Genomic DNA, 16,459 nt, shown 5'->3' with positions numbered 1-16,459 from the left:
TGAACACAACACTGATAGATAGGTTTATAGTTTATGCATTTAAACCCGACAGCGCGCGGACCAATCACTCCGCTGGCGCCTCTGCGTTTTGCCTCGCGCGCTGCCGCTGCTTTACCTCAGCGGGATCGCGTGCGCCTCCTTTCACTCAAACTGGACACAGGCTGACCTGTATGGCTATTTACATCAACTTACTGTGAGGAATTATGATCCTTTGGAGAACTCTAAGGAAGAATTTAAAACCTGCCGCTTTAGCTCTGGTTACACAGCTCAATGTGAATCTGGATGTAGCGAATTCAGAGGTGCGCATTGTGGAGTGGTGAGAATGATTTATCTTTGTGAACAAACAATTATATGTGGCGTTTAAATCTCAACACGCTGCCCAGCGTGTGGCTCTGTGTCTGTCTTCCCTGTAAAGTTTATGTCTGTGGTCCCGGTTGGCCGGAGCGTTTGTGGATAACGAGCAGCGCTAACCTGATCATGCAGGTTCAGCCTGGTGAGGAGTCACGCATCACGCTGATTTTATATTATTTTATTATTATTTTTAGTATTATTTTTCCAGTTACACGATGCATCAAACCATATCAAATGCGTTGCCTGCTTAGAGTTAATGCGCGCGGTCGCACAGAGATCTGAGAAACTCGTACCATAAACTCGACCAACCAGAATAGTTTCTGTGACGCTTATTAAAAACTCTACAGACATGAAATGGAGGAGCTACTCAAGCCACATTAGCAGCATTCAATTAAATATCCCGTTTGTTGCGCATCTCTGCATAGTGCAGCAGATTTAACTGATCATGCAGGGCTGGTCCAAGGCTTTGTGAGGCCTTGAGTAGAATCTGACTTAGGGGCCCCTTTTGTTGCTAAAAATATCAGCACCTTTAACAGCTTCTGTGTTAGATTTAGTGAGATATGGGAGAAGGGAGTAGTTTAATTGACCAGCCTAAAAAGCAATAAGTTATAATCGCAGTTTACTAATTTGTATTTGTAAATTCAAATATTAAACTCACAGCATAAGATTGTTGCTATGGTAACAAAACAATCTAACTATGAATATTGTTCTTTGAAGTTTTACAAAGTAAACTTGAAAGCTCCTTAAAATCTTGCATTTAAATGTTAAACAATTTAAAATAATTTAATTTATGTATGCCTAAAAAATTGAATAAAATTTAACAGCATTGATAATCTCAATAAACATTTATGTATCTGTGGTCTGTTTTAAAATATTAGTGTTTATGGGGCCCCTGAAGCCCTTGGGGGCCTGATGGAGCCGCTGACTTAATTTGGATTTAACAGAAGTGCAAATTTGTTGTTTTTAGACTAGTTGTGGGTTTAAATAGCATTTCATTGGAGATCTTTTCCCGTAACATATAATTAAACAGTAATACTTTTACATTTCCTGTCAACTTAACATCTTTTAATACAAAAACACGGTGGACAACCAGTGGGCCGCCTCGACGCCCTGACCACCGGGCTTAGCAAGTTTTCTGGAGGAAACCCTGAAGTGGTTCTGTCTAGTTTGGTCCTTCACCTGTTTATCAGCTTTATTGCAACTTTATTGTGACGCACTGCAGCAGCTGCAATTCCTAAAAGTTAAACAAGCGACAAAAACTGAAATAATCCCCTTTGTTTGTAAAACGTGGTGATATTTATAACAGTCGTCAAACTACGGTTCCTACAGCATTGAAAATAAAACGATTGACCAACATAAGAAAAATCCTCCCCTTTTGCATCTTGACAGAACTAACAGAAATCACACTGTTTATAGATTTGTATCATGGACAATTTATCAAACATCAGTTTTCTCATCTTTATTTTAAGTCGTATTTAATAGTATACCTGATAACAAATGATAGCGCTACTAATATTTTTGTGACAGATTTCTGCTTGTCCTGCATTGAGATAAAATGGTTTTCTGGACACAATGAATCACATAGAGACTAGTCCAATCCAGTAATAGATATCAATTAGCAGCAGTATGAAATACATAAAAATAATTAACTATACTATATTAAGAAATTATATTTAATCCTCAGTGCTACATGAAGCTCATTTTGAAACAATGCAAGTTAAAAACAATATTTTCCAACACGTAAATCAAGTAAATTAAGTCTAATGTTAGGTCTGTGTAAGCCAAATGTGAGAGTGAGACATATTATCATTAGATAGATAGATAGATGGATGGATGGATGGATGGATGGATGGATGGGTGGATGGGTAGGTAGGTAGGTAGGTAGGTAGGTAGGTAGGGATCGATCGATCGATCGATAGATAGATAGATAATGGCATATGCTGCCACCCCTGAAAAAAATCCCTGCCCCCCTCTTGCCACCCCATAAATATTTTGCTAGATCCGCCCCTGCATATCATGGGCAGAATATCGTGTATCGTATCGTGAGATTATTGTATCACTATAGCCCTAATTGTAAAGTGGAGTGAACCCGAAATATGTTTTTTAGAAGTTTTACAAGTACAAATATAAACGGTGATTCGCAAAGACAAAGTCCAGAATGTCTCCAATGGCTTTCAGAAGTCACTGAATAAGGAAATGGAGTGACCTGTGTGTGATTAATCTCTGTACAGTGCTGGAAGCACAGGTGTTCCTTGAAGGTCTCAGACGGTAGTTGGAGAACATCCAGCATCATGCAGACCAGAGAGCTCAGCAGAGCTAGGTTCTACCACAGTGGTAGAATCCAGGTTCTGGAGGGCCGGTCCTCCTGCAACTCATACATGTCTCCCTGGTTCAACATATTTCAATCAAATAGTTGAATCACCTCCAAAGTGCAGTCAAGTTCTCCAGTGTCCTGCTAATGACCTCATTCTTTGACTCAGGTGTGTTGAAGCAAAGACACATATAACGGTTTCAGGACTGCGGCTCTTGAGGCCTGGATTTGTCCACCCCTGTTCTACAACAACATCTCCCAGAGATCTGTCCAACCAATCAGCTCATGTGTAGAGTATGACATGGAGGCATGTTCTGCCGAGCAACACCTCAACTGACTGGCTAGGCAAGGAGAGAATTGCACAGCTCAAATGATAAAATTTGTTGTTAGGACAAGCATTAACTAATTAATCAATTAATAAGTGTGCACACTACAACTCTAACTCTTTTATAAAAGAGTTGCACAAAGAGGACCACAACTGAAAGAAAGCCATCCAAGATATTGTTTAAATTTCTCCAAAGGCCATGTACTGAACTCAACAATCATGTGGAAGATGGTGCTGGGGTCTAAACTTATTACCTTTAGTATCAATATAAAATGTGTGAAGAAAATGTACAAGGTAGTGAACAGAAGCAACAGTGCACAAGTAATGTCATGCAGAGGTTTTCATTAGAAATCTTAGGTAAGACAAGCTGATGTCCAGATGATGTTTGTGTTCCAAGTGTGGGATCACCTGTGGGATCGTCATGGGGGAAGTAGCTTCTGCTGTTCGACTTGTCAGGTGGCCTCACACTGGGACTGGAGGAGCGGCTGCTGCTCCTGCTCCCCTGAAACAGGAAAAACACACAGTAAACAGAGAACCCTCACACACACACACAGACTGCCTGAGGTAAAAATGAACTAAAACATGCAGTTCATCACACATTAAAAAAAACACTAGGACTGTCAACATTTCAACATTAATGCAATATAAAGCTACCCATTTTGACCTAAAAGCCTCTCTCCCAGGAGGTTTCCCTAATTCACATCAGTGTGTTCTGGACTTGATACGTGGACTGTGATAAACAACAGTGAAAGAAAAATCTTCCCATGACAACAGCAACAAAAGTTGATCCTTTTCTACTTTCTTGTGAAGCATTGCTAACAAAGGTGTGAACATCTTTGTGGATGAGCTCAACATTTCTCATGTACAAATTATTCTGGTCGCAACAAATCAAACTCAGATTGATTTGCTGGTCTGATGAAACGGTAGTGACCCTCATAGTATAATACATGATTGAGCACCACATCACTGACTCTACGATCCTGACAAATTTTCTCACTGTCGTTTGTGAAAAAAAAACTTGACTAGATTTCAAAGCAGGATTACAAATATCACAATGAATTCCAATTTCTGCCTCTTGGCAAGTTAATATCACACAACACATCAACAATCTGTATTGAAATTAGAAATATCAATTCCAGATGATGCTACTACTGCCTTACCTGACTGGACTCTGTGCCAATAGCTGGCAGATCCTGGACAGACCGGCGTCTTTGAGCCTCGCAGGTGGCTGTGGACAAAAGGACAAGGCAAGCAAAAACAAGGGACAGAATGAGACCCTGAGAGGATCAGGAAGCTGTGGTGGGAGCTGCATTCCCTGCTGTTGCTCCACATGGGACTAAATCATTGGTTTATGTTCAGGCCTCCCAAAATACACTATAGAGTTGGAGGTTTGTTAAAGAGAGCTTTCATTGCTTCCAGTCCAGCACACACATACAGGTGCATTCATACATCTGTGTTGGTCAAGCTTCCAAATATGACACAACCACAAACCTCAAGATCTTTCTTTGCTTTGATGTGAAAAATCAACAAAAAGCAGAATATGGTTGTAATGAGATAGGCAAAGGAAATATGGTTTCAGCTGTTTCTTGTAAATTCAAATCTGAGGAGTGTGGCATGCATCTTTATCTCAATAGAATCATGTTTTAGTGCAATTACAGTATTTCGGTGCCATTTTAGCGATTTTAAAAACTGAATCTTGGAAACCTGCACACTCAGATACTGGTGAGTGTCTGTGGCCAGTCACTGTTTTGCCAAAGATTTTAGATTAGATTTAGTTCTGGACTTTGATCCAGAACTAAATCTGGATCAATATAAGTAAGTAATCAGACTTATATATGCAAGTCTGATTGCATGTTTAGCCTCACTGTCCTGCTGGAAGATGAATCCCAGTCTGAAGGCAGACTAAAATGTTTTCTCCAGTAATCACTTTAATCCACAACAGCTTCTATTAATGAGTGTGCACTGGCAGCCTGGGCTGAATTAAAGGCAAATGAACAAATGTTTGGCCAACATGGCTGAACAGAACTGAAAGGTACTGCTGGTGTCTGATATTTATTCATTTATGAATAAATATCAGATTGATACCATGTTTTAACCAGCCACAGAAGATATGCAGCATGTAAAAAGTATTAAAACGTCAACCGTTGTCCTCGCATATATACTGTATTTTTATTAATATGAAATTCATGTCAGATTACAAAGATTTTCCATAGGACACAAGTTGAGAGGCTTCTTCTTCAGATTTACTGTAATACAGACCACTACAGGAGATCTTTCCTGCCAACAGCCATCACTCTCTGCATTAACTCTTTGAAGACTTTGAACTAATGAGTTACAACAAAATTTAATTTCTCTTTTGGATCAATAAAGTATTTTTTAATTTGAATTATAACCCACTAATGTGCTGTAACATTACATTTTATGTAAAAGTCTCTGCTTTTACCACTCATACAAATATGTGCAATACATATTGTCAAGGACAAATCTACTGCACGCACGCACGAACGCACACATTTTTTTTTTTTTACAAGTCATCGATTTAAACTGCTAATATTGATATGCTGAGCAGCAGAGATGCTTTTTACTGACAGACTTCAGCGGCTTCCTTGACTTTTTGCACATTTTCTTCATGCATTCAACACATCTTCCATCTAGTGCTGGCCAATATGGGGGAAAAAAAAATCACATATTACAATATGGACAATTTCATGTCACAATAACAATATATATCTCAATAGACCACAATTAAGTACATTTTCAGCTATTCTCTGAAAAATCTGACAAAATAACAGAAACAGGGCTTTGGGATTCTTCTAATCACAAGATTAAAAGAAATCAATTTGTATTCATTGTTCACATCTGAATCATAGTTCCAAATTTAAAGGTACATCTGCATAGAAGATGACATAATGTGTTGTTGTTGCAAGCTTATATAATAACCAGATTCTGCAGGTATTTTATTCTACACCAGATGTAAGGGTTCATCTAACTCTGGCTGATATTATGCTCTATGAAACACTTCAGCATGAAACATGAGGACACATGTAAACAAGGACACAGCACACAACACAAAACGCGTCAGAGCAGACTTCTGAATTTCTTTTTGCTAAACTAAACATTTACAATGTTGACATTTTAACAAGTTCATGTACTCAAAGTTTAACCCTGATCTAGGTAAAACTATGAGTTAAATAAGTTTAGATGTTACTGGCACTTGAATTCTTGAACCTCTTTGAATAGCTATGCTGCACAAATGGCTCATAGGTGCTAAAAGATGTTCAAAATAATGTCCCTTTGTGCTGTGGGATGCAAATGTACATTTTTCAAATTAAACTTCACTTTTAGAATCTTTTCTATATAGTTTTATTATAAGGTAGACCTTCTATGTCAGATTTGAAAATCATCTTATGAATCCTTCAAGGTAGGCTATTGAATACTGAAGCTATCTAAGAAACAGTTACCAGAAAATAAGAGTGGAAAAACGATTAGTGTTTGTGTGTGTGTTTTGGAAAGAGATGCGGGCTGGCTATGAGATCATGACGAATATAAATGCACCGGTATATAAAATTGATACATCTTATTGGCCATAACAGCAATGTTAATATTGGATATTGCTATCAGAATGCATTTTGATAGTTCATATCTGATCTAAAGCAATGATTTTGATATCCCTTTACCAGATGAAGTTGGACTGCATCACAAAGATCAGCTAAAAAAACTGTTATGTTCTTTTTTTATTATTTTTATATCATTATCAAAAATAGATTCAAGTATCAATATTAGTGGAGACTTCTTCTTGGTATTAAGTTCATAATTGTTATATTATAAAAAGTCTAAAAGTGACACTAAAGACACAATGACTTTCTTAACCTTTTATCTGGCCAAATTCAGTGTCTCTCATATGAGCTGTGAACGGAAGCCATTTCTGACACCCAGAGCTGTCCCCATTCCTACATATTCATATCTCTGCTGGTAATAATAGCTCTGACCCTCAAAGCGAAGGAAATTAATCAAAATGACTTTTGCAAAGTTAATGGATTTAAATAGAGAAAAAGAGGAAGAAAGAGTCATGCTTTCTCTTAGTCCTTTATGCATGAAAGTCAAGGACAAAGCCCAAAGAACTGGTGAGCCAATTTACTCTTTGTGCCCATGATTTATTGCAGTCAAGACAGGAAGACAACAGAACACAGAGCCATGAGTTAGCAAAATTGACTCATCTGCACACTTGCCTTGTAGTGATGTTCTCACTGATTTTCCAGTGAATTATTAAAAGTCACAGTCCACTAAAAACTGATTTTAGAAATTGCAAACTCAGATGAGAAAGTTTAATAGTAACTCATGTTCTGGTTTTGTCAACTAAAAAGTAAATCAGAAAGCAATGAGGAGAGAGACAACGTGTGGTTTCCCCGCGCCAGCACAAACACAACCGTAAATCAGAAAACTAAACAGCCAGGAAATTTAGTGGTGATAAACAAGTAGAAACTGACACAAATGAGAGAACCATGTAAGCTGACAGCAACCCACAGGCTCAGTCAAGCAAGCTCTGTCCAGTCACCAGGAAGCCCAGGGATCCAGTGATACCTGTGACGACGATCTTGGGGACATCCAGAATGGTCCCGAATGATGCAGTTTTGCGATGGCCTGGCTTATACTGGCTGCGTGCTGCAAAAACACACATACACACATACAGCTGCGTACACAACAAGCATGCAGACTGAGACAGACTTTGGGCTCACAACATGACTGCTAATATGGGTCATGTACATGCAGAGCAGAGAATGAACTTGTAAGAAAAACATGCACCCTGCTCATTCCAGGAGCAGTGCTGTGCAACACTTCTGAGCACAACATCAGCAGGCACTCATCTGCAATGCTTGACATTGTGGAGAACATTACAGAAACAGTTTGTTAAAGCAGCATCAAAGCCTAGAAAACAACACAGCAAACGCTGAAGCATAAATGAAAGCAGTGGTGTGTCTGCTTTATTTCTCAGCCTGTAGAGGAAAACATGACTGACCACTGTTTCTTGCAAGCCTTTAAGCTTTAAAACAAACTTAACACATTGATATATGAAGCTTACAGAGTTGTGACAATATCCAGGTAAATTAAGAGAAAATGACTTCAGTCTGTGGAAAGAACTCTCTTAAAAGTCATCTCAAACAATAAAAACTGTAAATATCTCTTAATAATTCATACTCCCTTCATATTTTTGTGCAGTGTGATGTCTGCTTGTACCTGCAGGTGTAATCTGCATTGTAGGCTCCAACTCAGACAGGTCAGCACTCATTCGTTTGCTGTCGGAGGATGCAAAGCACTGTGTTCTTGCTGGCAGGCTCTCAACACTGCCCCCTCTGGACAAGGGTAAAGTTCTCAGTGGGTCTCCCTAAATAAAGAAAGAAAAAGAGATATTGGTGATAACAATAATTTCCTTCCAAAAACAATTATTAAAAGGAAACCCATCAGGATATTAAACTGTATTACTTGCATAAACCAAAGACAAAGAGAGGTGGGAAAGGCGTTTAAGTTCCATAGTCAGGTCTTTTGTGAAGTGAGCTCCTAAAAGCCAGACTGAAGCCAAAACCAAAGAGCCTTGACCTTTACCTGGTAATTGTATCCCTGTAGAGTAGTGCTTCTCAATTCCGGTCCTCAGGCCCCCCCGCCCTGCATGTTTTAGATATTTCCCTACTGCCACACACCTGGATTGAATCTATGGGTGATTAACAAGCTTCTGCAGCACTTGATGCCTGCAGAAGAGGTAATGCAATCATTTAGATCAGCTGTTGTGAAATACAGGCAGATCTAAAACATGCAGAGCAGGAGGGCCTGAGGACTGGAATTGAGAAGCACTGCTGTAGAGTCTCAGATCACAACCTTTACATCTCACAGGAGGAAACCACCTTATAAACCAACTGTACACAAACCAAGTGACCTGGGCAGTAGAAAGGTATGAGGAGATTGAAGCTCAGGTACACTGCCCTGTAAGCCAGGAACTCTGTGAACCTTAGAGAGAGTAAACCAAACTCAATGGAGAACATTGCTCCCAGAGTTCTCCAACAGGAGATGGGAGACAAAATGTATGCCAACCAAGTCACAGCTGAAGGACCATCTTTAAAATCATGCTAGACTGTGACTGCAGAGAGGAGTTCCTTCAGTAGCATCCTGATGTACTGCAGCTAGACAAGAAGCATTATCACAGAACGTGATCCGAGCAACCACTAAATTACACTCCACACGGACCATGTTCCACCTCTGATCCATGTTCCGTCACTGTTTTAAGAACAGAGCCTCTTCTTTTAGCTCCCTGGTTCTTATGCTGCTGCTCCAAAGATGACGGTAGAAAAGATGATGCTTTCAGCAACAGACTTATAGAATCTGCAGCATCTTGGGTGTGCTGTGGTGGCGCAGGGGTTAAGCACAACCCACATATAGAGGCCTTAGTCCTCGACGCAGCTGTTGCAGGTTCGATTCCCGGCCTTGGCGACCTTTTCCCCCTTCTCTCATTACCCGCTTTCCTGTCAATTAACTATCAAATAAAGGCCACTAGAGCCAAAAAAAAAAAAAGCATCTTCAGCATTTCTGCAGCAACTTCCTGCAAACCTTATTGTTATATTAGTTAACAATGGTCTCAAAACACAGGGTTTCCCCCAATGTATTACAAGCCTGACAGCAGGCCATGCTTTACTAGCCCCCACGCCAGACTAAGCATTGCTTGTTTTCCAAAGCCGGATTGCAATCATCTCTGTTACTCTGAGCGTTTCACTTCCAAGTGAAACGCTATCTAAAAGATAGGTTTATAGAAGAAAGGTTATAGTTGATGCCTTTAAAGCCGGGAGAGCGGACCAATCACACTGCTGGCGCCTCTGCTCATTGCCTCGTGCTCTACCCCTGTTTGATCTCTTAAGTTTACCTCAGCGCAGATCGCGGGTGCCTCCTTTCACTTAAACTGGACACAGGCTGACCTGTGTGGATATTTACTTCAACCACCGGTGAGGAATTAAGTTTCTTTACAGAACTCTACGTCAAGGGAAGAGTTTAAACCCCACTGCGTTAGATCTGGTTGCGCAGTTGTATGTGAACTGCAGGAATAACTTGCAGTCATGCTTTCAGAGGTGTGTTGAGCGAGTGGTGAGAATGATTTATCTTTGTGAACAAAGAGGTGTTTACATCTCAACACGCACACATTATGTATGTGGTTCTGGTTGGCCGGTGCATTAGTGGTTAATGAACCAGCGTTAACCTCATTATGCAGGGTCAGACCGGTGACGAGCTTTTGCGCTCACCTCGTAGTCATGCATCATGCTGGTTTTATATTTTTTTATTATTTTTTCTAGCATTATTTTTCCGGTTACACAATGCATCAAACCATTTGTCCACTTAGTCAACCAGAGCTAATGCACACGGCCGCGCAGAGATCTGAAACTCTTGTCCCTTAAACTCAAGCAACCAAAACAGTTTCTGTGGCGCTTATTAAAAACTCAACAAACATGAAATGGAAGAGTTACCAAAGCCACATTAGCAGTAGTAAATTAAATCTCCCATTTGTTGCACATCTCTATATACAGTGGATTTAACTCATCTTGCAGGGCCGGTCCAAGACTGTATGAGGGCTTGAGCAGAATTTATCTTAGGGGCCCCTTTTGTTGCTAAAAACATCAGCACCTGTAACAGCTTCTATGTAAGATTTAATCTGGGAGAGGGTAAGTAGTTTAACTGGCCAACCTAGAGAGCAGTAAATTATAATTGCAGTTTACTAATTTGTATTTGTGAACAAACAGAGTTCAAACTCCAAGATTAAACTTATACCATCAGATTGGAGCTGCGGTAACAAAACAATCCAACTATGACAATTGTTCTTTGAACTTTTACAAAGTAAACTTGCCAAGTCCTTAAAATCTTATATTTAAATGTTAAACAATTTAAAATCTTTTATTTTATGTATGCTGAAATCTGAATAAAATATTAGTATTTATGTGGCCCCTTATAAGCTGAGCGGTTTTATGGAGATACTGACTTAATTTGGATTAAACAGTGCAAATAATTAATATTCATTTTAATTGTTTTTTTTTATTTTATTTGATGTTTTTAAGACCAGTTGTGGGTTTAAATATCGTTTCACTGGCGATGTTTTCCCGTAACATATAATTGCCCAGTAATATTTTTACATTTCCTGTCTACTTAACATCTTTTAATACAAAAACACGGTGGACCGCTGATGGACTGCCTCGGCGCCCCAACCACCGGGCTTAGCAAGTTTTCTGGGCGAAACCCTGAAAACAACAATATTACCAATAATTTCTGGGACAATTAATCGCCCAGCAAAATTTGTTATCATGACAGGCCTAACCAGAACCCAACAATAATGTTGGCCTTACCTTCGGTTTGAAATGAGGTGCAAACTGAGGAGTGATCTTGATAGTGTCGTTGCTTCCTTGAGAATCACTGTGTTCCATGTTTACATCACTTCTGTTGCTTGTGCTGGTCCCAGTATAGTCCATATATGAAACTAAGATCCAATAAACAAGAAGGTATACAAGATTTTAAATTATATACATCTCCTTTGATTACTTTTACATCCCTCTGATTTAACAGAATATTTACTGAGCTTAAAAAATAATTTCTGTCAAAATAAAAATACAGAGTTAAAAAGTCAGCCTATAACAAAGCATAACAAATAAAGGTGTTGAGATAAAAATTGTTTAGATATCAAAGGAAAAAACACAATGTTCCTTTAATCTCAAATGGCACTGCAGAATGTATTATCTGTAGAAGATGAAGCTAAATACATAATGAAGCCAGAACAGACACAGTCGTAGAAAATTGAAAAGATTCTTCGTTACCTGTACTGTTTGCAGAGTTGCTCTGTGCCTCATCTGAATACTGGTATGGATACTGAAGAGGTTCATCTGATCCTGGGAAGTACTGAGAGGAATTGCAAATAAACAGCCTGAATTTAGTTTTAATCCATGAAATGCACAAATAAGCATAAAAAAACGGTAACACTTTATTTGAAGGGGGGTGAATAAGACTGACATGACACTGTCATAAACATGACATAACACCTGTCATGAACATGAATAAGCCTTCATGAATATTTATGACTGTGTCATAAAGTGTCATTCAGTAAATTATGACACTTTTAATACAAAGTTGACATTATTCAAAATGTCTTTGTTATGACAACTTGACATTAACCAAGAAATCATTACTGATATAAATTTGTTATAAAAGTATTAATGATTGCACTTTAAAAATTAGGTAACTTTATGTTATTAAAGGTAAAGTTTAAACAGTAATGATTTCTTGGTTAATGTCAAGTTGTCATAACAAAGACATTTTGAATAATGTCAACTTTGTATTAAAAGTGTCATAATTTACCGAATGACGCTTTATGACAACAGTCATAAATATTCATGAAGGCTTATTCATGTTCATGACATGTGTTATGTCATGTTTATGAAGGTGTCATGACAGTCTTATTCACCCCCCTTCAAATAAAGTGTTACCAAGAAAACAAAGACCAGCTGTGTATGAAAATGTGATACAATGAAGCTGTGGGGAAGAGTGATGGAAGCCAGTGATTTCCATTCACCTCATGTTAGCTTAAAACCATCTTTCAGTTCTCCTTTTAAGAAAACACCTTTCAGTTTTCCTGGAAAGAACAGAGAAGGCCAGAGAGAGCTGCACTGTACCGACAGGGTGCTAAGAGAGGAGATGTTGTTCTGGAGTGGCAGAGAAATATGTCAGACTGGTACAGGACATGTATGAGACATGCTGTGAGACAACACTAAAGTGTGGTGAAGGAGTTCCATGTGATGGTGGGAGTGCGTCAAGGATCGGCTCTAAACCCCTTCTTGTTTGCGTTGACCTTATCCGTCAGCCTGTCCATCAGACAGGAGGCTCCATGGACTACAAAGGTCATGTTACAAAGCGTTGAGTTGCAGGTGACATTGTGATCTGAAGTGAGAGCAGGGAGCAGGTAGAGGACAAGTGGAAGAGGTGGAGGTGTGGAGTGGAAACGAGAAGGAGGAAGATTAGTTACAGCAAGATAGAATTAATGTGTAAACGAGAGGAGAACAGGTGGAACAGTGTTGTTACAGGTAGAAGAGGTAAAGAAGGTAGAGGACTAAGTATTTAGGGTCAAAGGTTCAGAACAACAAACCCTGTGGAAAACAGGTGAAGAAGTGAGTTCAAGCAGTTTGGAACGGGTGGAGAAAAGCATCAGGTGTGATAAAATGGTCTGAGTGAGAATGGAAGGAAAGGTGGAGAAGACAGTAATGAGACCAGCAGTTGTTTGGTTTAGAGACGGAGACAACAAGGAAAGAACAGGAGACAGAACTGGAGGTGAAGACTTGCAAGAAACGTTTGACCTCTGTGATTGCCAACAAAGGTTATGTTACAAAGCACTGAATTGAATTTTTATTATTGAACATATTAGGGCTGCACTGATTACAATTTTCTGGTTGATCGCCAATTACCACTTTTTAAAAAGTCCGACCTCCTGATTATGATTTTGGCCAATGCCAATTTTTTTTTGTGTGAAATTTCGCTAAACATAACAAGAAAGTTCCTGAGTTGGCAACAGTGAAGCAACTATTGTTAACTGCAAATGTGCAGACATGACTTGCATCTCTCACTGCAGAGCAGAAGAACATGATTGATTTTTAGACCTTTGTTGAGGTAGATGAGATTGGTGGATAAAATTGGCTTCATATATAATTATCGACCGAGCATCGATCTCACATAATTAAGGAAATCAGATGGCCAATAAATTGGTGCATCACTACATAAAATACTTATTTTCCACCATAACTTACAAATAAATTATTTAAACATCCTCCAATGTGATTGTAGGATAAACTTTAAATAGCTTCTTTTGAGATCTGATTCACTCAGTTTACCGTATTGGTAACACTTTATTTGAAGGGGGTTGAATAAGACTGTCATGACACTGTCATAAACATGACATAACACTTGTCATGAACATGAATAAGTCTTCATGAATATTTATGACTGTTGTCATAAAGTGTCATTCGGTAAATTATGACACTTTTAATACAAAGTTGACATTATTCAAATGTCTTTGTTATGACAACTTGACATTAACCAGGAAATCATTACTGTTTAAACTTTACCTTTAATAACATAAAGTTACCTCATTTTTAAAGTGCAATCAATAATACTTTTATAACAAATTTATATCAGTAATGATTTCTTGGTTAATGTCAAGTTGTCGTAACAAAGACATTTTGAATAATGTCAACTTTGTATTAAAAGTGTCATAATTTACCGAATGACGCTTTATGACAACAGTCATAAATATTCATGAAGGCTTATTCATGTTCATGACAGGTGTTTATGACAGTGTCATGTCAGTCTTATTCAACCCCCTTCAAATAAAGTGTTACCACCGTATTTTCCGCACTACAAGGCGCACCGCATTATAAGGCGCATAGTCAAGACGCTACAGTAGAGGCTGGAGTTACGTTATGCATCCACTACTGCACTAAAGGGAATGTCAACAAAACAGTCCGACTCCGGTCGGCGAGGAGACCGCGACAGGGCCTGGGCGTGGTCGGACGATGGTCACCCTTCTCTGTTCGCGCACAGCATGTTCGTGGAGAACGTGGTGCTAAATGACCTGCAGACGACCTGATTCTAGACGGTCGGTAGGTAGATAGGTCAGTCAAACTTTATTAATAGATTGCAAACCAGTGTTCTGACAACTATCCCAGCATGCACCATGCGCTTCTTCTTCTACGGGAGAAAATGAAGTCAGCGGCTGCTTACCATGGTTGCTAGACCTGTTGTGGCTCAATATTGGTCCATATATAAGGCGCACCGGATTATAAGGCGCACTGTCGGCTTTTGAGGAAATTGAAGGTTTTTAGGTGCGCTTTATAGTGCGGAAAATACGGTAATTGTGCAATTATGATCTGTGATCTGTATTATCTGGTAAAACAGTGTGTTGTAAGCTCATCATGGAATTTATTAAATTGTGTGAGTGAACAAACTGAAACTTTGCTGAATTTTTTTTTTCATTTTGTCTCTCGAAGTTGAAGTGATTAAAATTAGCAATTATAAAAATTACAGACCTCTCGTCCTTCCAAGTTTTAAGGAGAACTTGCATAATCAGTGGCTGACTAAATACTTTTTTCCCTCTCTTGCATCAGACCACAGCAGTTCAGTCCAACCAAGCTGAAACACTGCAGGTTTCTTTCTTTAATTTTTAATGAGGAACATTAGAACAGGAAGCTACTTGATATGAATTTTCCCACTTCTGTACACCATCTGTACATCAATAAAAAAGTGCAGATGGTGTGAGCAATAGGAGATGGCATACTACCTTCATTAGATGAGTCATAATCTTGACTATTTCTTCCATGGAAGGCCGCTGAGAGGGGTCTTTAGACCAGCAGCGTGTCATCAGGCTCTCAATGGGTTTAGGCAAATTCTTGATGAGTGGTGGTCTTGTACCTAAATACAAAAATATTAGGTTAAAAAAAAAAAAATCTTGAAAGATAGAAAATTATTTACATCCTTAAACTTCAGAATGAATTAATAAAGATCCACAGATACAAATTCAGTAATAAAAAATATTGGAGATATTCTCAAAAGTCCTATTGTGTATGCAAAAATAATGTGCAGTGCAACATTTTACAAACACTTTGGCCTATACAAAAATAAACAAAGCATAACGGTGTGTGGTAATCCAAACAAACTTTTAATCTGGCATGAAAATGTGCAGCAGCAACGTAAACTTTTTTTAAATAAATTTTACTTCCTAATTTAACACCTTAAGCTCCAGGCTGTGTCTTTTTAAAACCTCTTGCTCTTTCTGAAGCTCCGCTTTCAGGAAGCCAGCACAATATGGCTCCTCTATTAACCCTTTAACAATGTTGTTGACCAGCGATGCACTGAGAAGGAGCTTCTAAACTGAGTTCAACATTTTTGTAACAAATGAAGTTAACGTTTTACACAATACAATTATTTTATGATTTATAAAATGTGAAAAACACACAATTTGATTTTCATTTTATTTTCTGTATAGTAATAAAATAAATAAATTTAAAAGGTGTTCTGAAAGGCACCTTTTAAATAAAATCTATTATTATTAGTTGTAATTGAAAACAGACTTAAGCAGAGATCGTTGTCATGGTTACTCAAACCAGTAGTGGAAAATTTCTGTGTATTTACCAAATTGCATATGCATTTAGGTGTGGAGAAATGACATGTGCAGCTGCGCCCAATTCACAACAAATCTGGATTCATGAAGGCAACGTGTATGTAGGCTTGTCACGATAACAAATTTTGCTGGGTGATTAATTGTCTTAAATATTATTGCGATAAACGATAATATTGTTCGAAATCCATTTTAAACTGATGTAATGGTAATGACATACATAGACATAATATAAGAGTAGACCCCGCATTGGCTGCTCCAGCGCAGGAAATACGGCGGCCATCTTGGAGCG

The 16,459-nt window shown here is 38.6% G+C and overlaps 1 protein-coding gene and 1 long non-coding RNA gene across 4 annotated transcripts in view; one reads left to right on the top strand and one right to left on the bottom strand.

Moving 5' to 3' along the window:
* The window catches only part of map3k7 (mitogen-activated protein kinase kinase kinase 7), a 51,573-nt gene that overhangs the window by 18,816 nt on the left and 16,298 nt on the right, over positions 1–16,459 (bottom strand). For 2 of the 3 annotated variants that reach the window (XM_016680964.1, XM_007570590.2), the window contains exons 9-15: positions 15,331–15,461; positions 11,825–11,906; positions 11,360–11,490; positions 8,223–8,370; positions 7,569–7,649; positions 4,148–4,215; positions 3,396–3,489 (exon numbers count right to left, since the gene is read on the bottom strand). In XM_016680964.1, the coding sequence (XP_016536450.1) occupies positions 3,396–3,489; positions 4,148–4,215; positions 7,569–7,649; positions 8,223–8,370; positions 11,360–11,490; positions 11,825–11,906; positions 15,331–15,461 (735 nt within the window). The remainder of the gene's footprint in view (positions 1–3,395; positions 3,490–4,147; positions 4,216–7,568; positions 7,650–8,222; positions 8,371–11,359; positions 11,491–11,824; positions 11,907–15,330; positions 15,462–16,459) is intronic. The other variant, XM_007570592.2, reaches the window with a different exon arrangement.
* On the top strand, positions 4,215–7,469 carry LOC107838491 (uncharacterized). The gene is made up of 2 exons (XR_001664567.1): positions 4,215–4,726; positions 4,804–7,469. It is a non-coding gene; the product is annotated as an uncharacterized LOC107838491 (long non-coding RNA).

This window comes from Poecilia formosa, unplaced genomic scaffold (genome assembly GCF_000485575.1).
Source record: "Poecilia formosa unplaced genomic scaffold, Poecilia_formosa-5.1.2 Scaffold264, whole genome shotgun sequence".
Lineage (NCBI taxonomy): Eukaryota > Metazoa > Chordata > Actinopteri > Cyprinodontiformes > Poeciliidae > Poecilia > Poecilia formosa.
Note: the sequence above shows the minus strand (reverse complement) of the source record. Positions and strands in the feature narration are given on the sequence as shown.